Source organism: Formica exsecta, unplaced genomic scaffold (genome assembly GCF_003651465.1).
Source record: "Formica exsecta isolate Colony F162 unplaced genomic scaffold, ASM365146v1 scaffold48, whole genome shotgun sequence".
Lineage (NCBI taxonomy): Eukaryota > Metazoa > Arthropoda > Insecta > Hymenoptera > Formicidae > Formica > Formica exsecta.
This window is the reverse complement of record NW_021852035.1, coordinates 699,980-709,501: the sequence shown is the minus strand read 5'-3', so window position 1 is coordinate 709,501 and position 9,522 is coordinate 699,980. Positions and strand designations below refer to the sequence as shown.

The 9,522-nt window shown below is 30.5% G+C and overlaps 3 protein-coding genes across 4 annotated transcripts in view; 2 read left to right on the top strand and 1 right to left on the bottom strand.

The window, feature by feature from the left end:
• LOC115241365 (D-aspartate oxidase) overlaps positions 1–564 on the bottom strand; it is a 6,992-nt gene extending 6,428 nt beyond the window's left edge. Inside the window, exon 1 of the mRNA XM_029817084.1 lies at positions 161–564. The gene's annotated coding sequence lies outside the window, so the exon portion shown is untranslated. The remainder of the gene's footprint in view (positions 1–160) is intronic.
• Positions 565–4,816: 4,252 nt separating this feature from the next.
• On the top strand, positions 4,817–7,791 carry LOC115241368 (nucleoporin SEH1). 2 transcript variants are annotated; one of them, XM_029817098.1, is made up of 6 exons: positions 4,817–5,066; positions 5,253–5,409; positions 5,509–5,770; positions 5,899–6,132; positions 6,217–6,504; positions 7,492–7,791. In XM_029817098.1, exons 1-6 carry the CDS (start codon positions 4,956–4,958, stop codon positions 7,655–7,657), a joined length of 1,218 nt encoding a protein of 405 aa, XP_029672958.1. In that variant the 5' UTR covers positions 4,817–4,955; the 3' UTR covers positions 7,658–7,791. The 2 variants fall into 2 exon arrangements, with proteins under 2 accessions (XP_029672958.1, XP_029672959.1); XM_029817099.1 differs by lacking the exon at positions 7,492–7,791 and having other exon boundaries at positions 4,818–5,066; positions 6,217–7,236.
• Positions 7,792–8,147: 356 nt separating this feature from the next.
• The window catches only part of LOC115241370, a 7,559-nt gene continuing 6,184 nt past the window's right edge, over positions 8,148–9,522 (top strand). Inside the window, exons 1-2 of the mRNA XM_029817101.1 lie at positions 8,148–8,863; positions 9,207–9,272. Coding sequence (XP_029672961.1) covers positions 8,789–8,863; positions 9,207–9,272 — 141 coding nt within the window. The 5' untranslated portion in view covers positions 8,148–8,788. The remainder of the gene's footprint in view (positions 8,864–9,206; positions 9,273–9,522) is intronic.

Genomic DNA, 9,522 nt, shown 5'->3' with positions numbered 1-9,522 from the left:
ATTACATTATAATTTAATAATTAATACTTTTTTATTACACATATTTAATTAAATACGTTTTTTGATTTTTTACTTATTTAAATATACAATATATTTAAATATTTATAATTACACTTATTTAAATACGTAATTTAATAAATGTTGAAAATTTTTTACTTACTAAAGTTGAAACCACTTTTAACTCTTGCTTTTTTATCGCATCTCCTTAAATATTCACATGAGAAACACGATTCTTTTGTAATATAAAATAAAAAAATGTCGCGAGAATGAAGTTAATTGCGAGGCACTCGCGCGTCACCCGGCTTTGTTCTCGGCAAATTCTTCGCGCAAATTACCGTTGCAGTTTACAATTTATGCATATTGACAGCGCGTAATAATAAACGTAACGAGGTCGCGGGAATCGATAACCTCGGTGAAAGAATGTTTCTTCAATGCTGCGTGCAAATTGACGATCCCTCGGTACGAGAGGACGGATTATTAAATGACACTACGAACGATGGCACGCTCTTCGTAATTATGACGATAATAACTTGCTAAGTTTGCAAGTAAAATGCAAGTGCTCCTCCCCTGACGACAATCTTACAAATGCTGAGGATGGATTATAAAGTATCCACTATGAAATTCTGCTTTTAAATTCTCTCCTCGTAGCTCAGTACACATTTACGACGTCACATATTCCTAGCATAATGCCCAATAATGACACGGCTGAGTTATGCTGGAATATGGGAGCCGCAAAAATCAAATGTAAAAAAATCTTCTTGTTTGATCAACAACAACAGATGATTTCATCGTACCGTACTGTTAATAAACAGAGCATAATACTTCTAACGATACTTTGCAAAGTTCTTATACTCTGTTTACCGAAAGCACAGCGCGCACATTTTGCAATAAAAATGTCATATCACTATAGGGCGTCGTTGAACACTGTCGGATATTATATTTAATCCGAAATATAAGTTTGATAGTTATTTTAGTTGCGAATATCTTTTCGCAAAAGGAGATACACACTTGTTTTACAAATTGTCAAGTCAATTAGTGTAATTATAACATTTGAGGAAATGTAATAACGCAATGTCTTTTATGATGTATTTGACAGCCATTATATTTCTAATTCAATACAAAAATCTAAGTCATAAATTTTTTTACTTTCTAATTTATTTATTTTATTATTTTTTATTTCATGTATATTGTATGTTGTATATAATATTTATTATTTATAACTTTTTAGGATTTTATAACTCTATTAATGTATTCAGCACAACTCACAGAAATATTTTAGTGTCATAGTTATATTTCAAAAGTTATACGTCACAAATGTCCAGATTTTAAAATATATTATTTTCATGGATTTGGAATTTAATTATCGTGTCTTATGCATCCTAGATGATTACAAAAGTATCGGTCACTTCGCGAAAAACATTACTCGGTCTTTGTTATTCACATCCGTTTTAGCAGGGGAGCAATTATTTCGATCTATCATTTCGCGGCTCGATCTCGACACTGAATTCAAGGTGCCAAGTATCGTCGTTTCTTAAGACGACTAACTGAAGTGCCCGATCCACGATATGGAGTATTTATTTACCGTATACGAAACTGCCCTAGACATAATATAGCCCGGAAATGCGATAAAGGGTATTAGTGACAGCACACAGGACTTGGCGCACAAACCGTTCTTCCTGATGCGTTTAACATCCGATACAAGTTTTTTGTTATTTCACGTTATTATCTTTTACATTATTGCAAAATTTTATTACTTTATTTTACTTTTATTTGTCTGAGAGAGAGAGAGAGAGAGAGAGAGAGAGAGAGAGAGAGAGAGAGAGAGATTTTATGTGACCAAAGGTTCTTTTAATTTTGACGCATCTGTTGGAGAGTAAAATTAAGATATGCATAATTAATTAATTAAATTTTATTTCTTTGCATATTAAGTTTTACGAATTTAATATAGAAATAGTAATATGATTAATTGATGAATCTTTTCTACGCCTTTTTTATGTCATCTTTCTCATTTATTTGACATTGTTTCATTAAATTTTAATTTCTACTTTCTAAAAGAGTTAAAAAGAGTTTGAATAAAAAATAAAGAAATAATAAAAATCGAAGATCTTGCGTAAATAAATAATAAAATATTCTATTTTGAAATACAAAAAATTTATAAAAATGATATTGAAATATTCCGGATATTGAATTCAATTTAGATTATATATTTCTTTTTATGTACGCATTGTAAATAAAAAAGTTGAATGTTACCTTTAAGAGATTACTTGATAATCACCTTATTAGCTTCGCAATAATGATAGCTCCTACTGAGCGGTATCATCGCTAAGGAAAGATCGGTAAAAATATCCGGTCATTATCGCGGTACACTTGATCGCATTCATGGCGATCAGCCGGGGTGGCCGAGGAATAAGCTTGCAGCTGCAATTGCGCGAGAACGAGTCGGATAACAGACACCATATGAACGGGTCAAAGTGTTATCCGAAACCGTCATTGGCCTTACAAATGAGACTTGCAACGCTTTGCAATACCAGCTCCCCGTTTCTTCAAGAACTTTTTAATCTGTTTTCTCTTACTTACATAATTAAAGCATTTTTTCATCAAGATTAAATAGCTTAATTAAGACTGGTATATGAACACATAAAAAGAGAGATAAAGTTTATTCATCAATGGAAAACCAAAAGAATCTCTGGCTTCTCTTGGTTTTATCTAATCTGATAATTTATATATATTTCTTATATTTATAATATAAATTAAAAATATAAAAATGTATATATAGAGTGTGATATCCCAAGATAATATTATAACTTTTAGAAGCTGATCTTTTTTTGTTCATTGCATTACATTGCATTAAAAAAGTCTGAGAGAGAGAGAGAGAGAGAGAGAGAGAGAGAGAGAGAGAGAGAGAGAGATTTTATGTGACCAAAGGTTCTTTTAATTTTGACGCATCTGTTGGAGAGTAAAATTAAGATATGCATAATTAATTAATTAAATTTTATTTCTTTGCATATTAAGTTTTACGAATTTAATATAGAAATAGTAATATGATTAATTGATGAATCTTTTCTACGCCTTTTTTATGTCATCTTTCTCATTTATTTGACATTGTTTCATTAAATTTTAATTTCTACTTTCTAAAAGAGTTAAAAAGAGTTTGAATAAAAAATAAAGAAATAATAAAAATCGAAGATCTTGCGTAAATAAATAATAAAATATTCTATTTTGAAATACAAAAAATTTATAAAAATGATATTGAAATATTCCGGATATTGAATTCAATTTAGATTATATATTTCTTTTTATGTACGCATTGTAAATAAAAAAGTTGAATGTTACCTTTAAGAGATTACTTGATAATCACCTTATTAGCTTCGCAATAATGATAGCTCCTACTGAGCGGTATCATCGCTAAGGAAAGATCGGTAAAAATATCCGGTCATTATCGCGGTACACTTGATCGCATTCATGGCGATCAGCCGGGGTGGCCGAGGAATAAGCTTGCAGCTGCAATTGCGCGAGAACGAGTCGGATAACAGACACCATATGAACGGGTCAAAGTGTTATCCGAAACCGTCATTGGCCTTACAAATGAGACTTGCAACGCTTTGCAATACCAGCTCCCCGTTTCTTCAAGAACTTTTTAATCTGTTTTCTCTTACTTACATAATTAAAGCATTTTTTCATCAAGATTAAATAGCTTAATTAAGACTGGTATATGAACACATAAAAAGAGAGATAAAGTTTATTCATCAATGGAAAACCAAAAGAATCTCTGGCTTCTCTTGGTTTTATCTAATCTGATAATTTATATATATTTCTTATATTTATAATATAAATTAAAAATATAAAAATGTATATATAGAGTGTGATATCCCAAGATAATATTATAACTTTTAGAAGCTGATCTTTTTTTGTTCATTGCATTACATTGCATTAAAAAATTCTTAAGAGGATGCCGGATACCGACAGAATGCGAATATTAGTAGGATTGCAAAATATTTTTGTTGATTATAGATATCAACAAATCCTTTTCCATAATTAAAGTATACATAATAACGGAGTGCGGGGTTTATGATTTCATATGAAAAGTGAAAAAAAATTAAAAAATTACAGTTTTGTTATCGGCTTCTGCCGTCAACATTTACTTAATATAAAAAACCTGCAACCTGCACGTGCCTAACAAGTGAACTCCGCACTCGGCATTTTATCAAAAAGTATTAGTGAACTTCGAGAAGTGAGTTTAGAAGCTTTATAAAAAAGATTTTACTATGCAACATTTTGCACACCGAAATGTTTCTCACTAGGCTTTCAAATACATTTTCAAACGTTCACTTATATTCCTTCATGCATTTCCGAGTGGAGAGGTATCCTATTTTACACGTACACACCGCAAAACCCTTATATTAAGCAAATATATAATTATTATGGCCGGTAAAACAGGACGGTCCGGCATCCTCTTAAAGATAGTTATTATTTAATTTTTATCATTATATTATTATTATGTGTATTGCATTGGGATAATATAAGTATAGTCTCAACTTTTAATTAAAAATTGGATATTGTGTGTGTGTGTGTGTGCATATATGTATGCAGATATTTTAATATTTTCGGCAAGTTTGAAATATAGTATGTAGAGATTAGAGATGACTCTATCATCCAATTGTCTTTCTATAACTTTATGATGCAGTCCCATGATGCGGAATGTATGGACTATCACATATCAAGGACAAAATTTCTTTGTCCTGATTAATTAATTTAATTCAATGTTATTTTACCTCACGAGTTGAATTTCCGAATGCACCTTAAAAAGTGCCAACAGATGTCGACACAGAGCATACTATGTAATTAAGGTTATGTGTGATAACTTTCGACGCGTAGCATTTTTAGTAAACAACAGAAAGCAATATAATTTAATACGCGAGTGATATATTTTTGTTTTGACATTAATTTTAGTCGCAATGTTCGAGGCACACAGCATTAATGCAGAGCACAAAGATCTCATACATGATATTGCCTACGATTATTATGGCGAACGCATGGCGACATGCTCCAGCGATCAATTTGTTAAGGTATAGTGAATAAGAAAATGGTAATTTATTTCTTTCTTTTTCTGTTTATATTTACGAATTTAATCATCGTCTCTTGTGGCGTTTCGCGCGATTAATATACGAATATTAGAAACATAGTTTATAATTAATTATTTAAGCGTCACTACTTTCTTTGTAAATATATCTGTACAATGAAACATGTCGCAGGTCTGGGACGAAGATGAACATGGAAATTGGCATCTAACTGCTTCTTGGAAGGCTCACAGTGGTTCAGTGTGGAAAGTTACTTGGGCACATCCAGAATTTGGTCAGGTTCTTGCTACATGTTCATTCGACCGTACTGCTGCTGTTTGGGAGGAAATTGGTAAATGATGAAGATTATTTTTTTTATTAATTTTTTTATACAAGCTTAGTATTCTCATCACATTTTTTTATCTGTCATGTCTTTTCTCTTTCTTGACAGTTGGTGAAGGTTCAGGCCCAGAGGCACGTGGTAGTAAGCATTGGATTAAAAGAACAAACTTAGTTGATTCACGTACCTCTGTTACTGACGTAAAGTTTGCACCAAAGACTTTAGGCCTTTTATTGGCCACTTGTAGCGCAGATGGATTCATTCGGATATACGAGGCACCAGATATCATGAATCTGAGTCAATGGACATTACAACATGATATCAATTGTAAACTTTCATGTAGCTGTCTTACATGGAATCCATCTCTTTCAAGGTAAGCATATATATTTATTTTTAGCCTTTTGTTGATGTGATGTCACAAAAAATATAAAATGATTTCTTATATATTATATAATATTACATTCTTTTTTTTATATTGACATTAGAAAAAATATATTTTAGATTACATCCACCTATGATAGCAGTTGGTAGCGATGACTCAAATCCATTGCTTGGTGCAAAAATTTTTATTTACGAATATTCTGAGAGTAGTAGGCGTTGGGTGAAGGCTGAGACATTATCAAGCATTACAGATGCTGTTTATGACATTGCATTTGCTCCTAATTTAGGCAGGAACTTCCATACATTGGCTATAGCCACGAAGGATGTACGGATAGTTACCTTAAAACCAATACAGTGAGTATGAATATTTAAAGCTGGATCAAAAATTGCAAACAAATTAAGGTAATAATAAAAACATTTATTATCTTACTTTTTTAGGGATAGTATGCAGACTGGTGTGTCACATTTTGAAACAAATGTAGTTGCACAGTTTGATGATCATTACTGCACTGTGTGGCGTGTTAGCTGGAACTTCATGGGAACGATTTTAGCGAGTTCCGGTGATGATGGCTGCGTTCGATTGTGGAAGGACAATTATATTAATCATTGGAAATGTATTTCTGTCCTCAAGGGAGACGGTACCCCGGTTCAAGGTGCCGAAACTCCCGTTTTAGCAACTCCTCCGAATTCATCTACGCCAGCTCAACAGACGCCGTCTACCACCAGGTACTATAAACTGGGTACCATCAGTCATCCAAACCAAGTACCTTGGCATTAGAAGATTAATTAATTTCTAGAATAGACAACTGTCAATTATTTTGAATTTATTGATATATTTACTGATTATGTCAGTTTCTATTAGATAGTAAAAGTGTGTGGAGCGTACATTCTCTTTGTTATAATAAAATTGTGATTTATCTGTGTTCTCCATCCATGTAAATCCTTAGTTCACATATATATATTTTGTTTCGTTTATAATATGTTTGTTTATACACAAATTGCGTCTTTTTAATATTGGCTCTATTTTTTAAAGCAGTCACAATGTTAAACATTTACATCAAGCTAAACATATTATTATACATAATATTGTGTTCTGCACTATTATTATAAACTTACATTTTATGTAGAACCAATTTCTCCTTTTTTTTTTATTTAGACACGCTCTGCTCGATTGTCACGTTATTATTTATTAGTCTTAAAATACTGAAATATTGATCATAAAAAAGCGCAATTTATATATGTAATATAAAATATATAAACAGTTTTTGAGGATATGAATGGAGGATATGAATGTCATAGTACGGATATGTATTTGTTAAAATCAGACTCTGAGAGAAATTTCTAATCCACTCAAATTTTGATAAATTATTTTTTACTATCGCAAATTTATTACTGAAATAAATGGCGAAAGATTTGTAACATACTTTTTATTAATAAATGCTATTTCTGGATAATAAATACGTTTTTATTTTCTCTTCCCTCGATCTATCAATTTTTGTCAAAATTTGTCATTACGATAGGTATTTATTTTTTAAAAGATGATCTACACAGTGACAGTCTTTTTCGTTGCTTCGTTATCGTTTTGTCAGATAAGCGATGTTATGTCATATGTTCGTTGGAGACGGACCGCATCTGTTAATGCGCGATCTTTCTTCTTTTGTGCTCTCTCATTCTTTCTTAATCTTTTCTTAAAATCTATTTTTACCATTTCAGGGCTATAAGCATAACTACAGTCATGACGGAGAAGCCGACAGTTACCGTCATGTGCAGTAATAAATGGCAACCGCCCGTTATAAAGGGGCGTTTTAGCAAATCGGTATGGCTGGGTAATCCCAGCGAACTGACACCGCCACCGCTGCCGTTCATAGCAAAGAAATAATTGAGAAACAATTCTTTGCAATCTATCATGCAATGCAATGTAGTATTATTTAAAATAAGTGCATATATGTCGATTAATTTTAACTCGAGTATAATAACACATAATTTGGTATACTTTCGTGCGATAATGCGAAATTGTTTTTTTATACAATTCTACTTAGTTTTTCATAGTGATCTTTGAATATATATCGATAAGCAGATTGTGATATATATTGAAAATTAAACGTAAATAGATACATATATAGTTGTATAAACTTAACTCTATGTTTGACAGTATTGGAAATATTATCTTATGTTTTCACTTTTATTTCTTTTTATTGTTCTCTTAAAATTAAATTTCTTTACATGATCTCAGATTTGCGGAGCGCTCTCTCTCTCTCTCTCTCTCTTTCTCTCTCTCTCTCTCTCTCTCTCTCTCTCACTCTCTATCATTAGTATATAAAATATTTTGTTAAACATATTTCTAGAAGTGTTTGATTAATTACTTAAACTCTGGTACAAATTTGATTTTACTTTTAATTTTGGAAATTACATGTTTATAAAGTGTAATCATATCGATGCATATATAACATGTCTTCTGAAAAAAAAAAAATTATTTTTTACATGTTGTTTTAAGAATAAAAAACGAGCAAAATAAAATGCACCATGCAGGATATTCAAGATAAGCGCAGTATTTCGTTATGCCATATTAAAAAAGATTCACATTACCATAAATCACTACAAATACCATCGACTTTATTATTATTGTGAAACATCCGTTAATTATATCTTTTTTTGTACGTATTTCAAATTAATTTCGACAAATAAGCTATTCTATAACACTGAATAAGTATATACACACACACACATATATATATATGAAACTTGCATAAATGTCGTAAATGACATTGCTTCAAAGCAAACATTCATATCGACAAGGATTTTTTTGATGTATTCAGATTGCTTATTCAGACTGCCATTATATTGTTTCACATACTAAAATTATATCAAAAATGCAGCTGAAAAGAAATTAAACAGATTTTCTGTTTTTATGTAGATAACGAATTTTGTGAATTTCCGAAATTAATAATAACGTGTCATATAATTAATATCATCAATATCTTGTGCGTAATTATTAATATGCAAAGAACTAATGACTCACATAACCGAACCAGTAAGAAAAACTGCTTTAGATGTGATACAATACAATCTTCATGCTGCAGGTTGTGTAAGTATCGTTTTAATATTTCGTTATTTGTAATTGGAAATTTATAAATCTCTAAATTTCTAAATTTAAAAGTGTATTAAATTTTTATAGTAATAATATCAAAACGTGTAATAAAACACAAGAAAAAAAATCTGCACGTTAAAATTTTTTTTCAGATGGATTTACATAAATAAAATTTAGGTATTCGTTTGTTGTAAATATAATATAAATTTAACATAATACACATACACACAGAAAAGATTTATACATTATACATTAAAAAATCACAACATTAAAATTCATAATTTTCTGATTTGCTGCCTAATTTTTACATGTAGCAAGCATACATCGTTTATTTTTTCAGAATACTTACGTTACACGAGTTGTGTACTTCGGGAAGTATTATGGAACTCAGGAAGTTTTGCGGAAAGTAAATGCGTACTACTATAAATCATATTTTATGATTCAGAATTTTGCAATTGTAAATACAATGATCTGTGTAAACAAATTTTATTAAACTTTAAAATACATTAACAAAAATTTAACGAGAATAGCGAGTAAAATTCAAAGATAATTTTGGATTTGCGTTACGTAAAGAGATAATATTTTAATATTAACTCTTTGACTCAAGTTCTCTAATATCAATTATAATTAATATAAATAATAATAATAATAATACT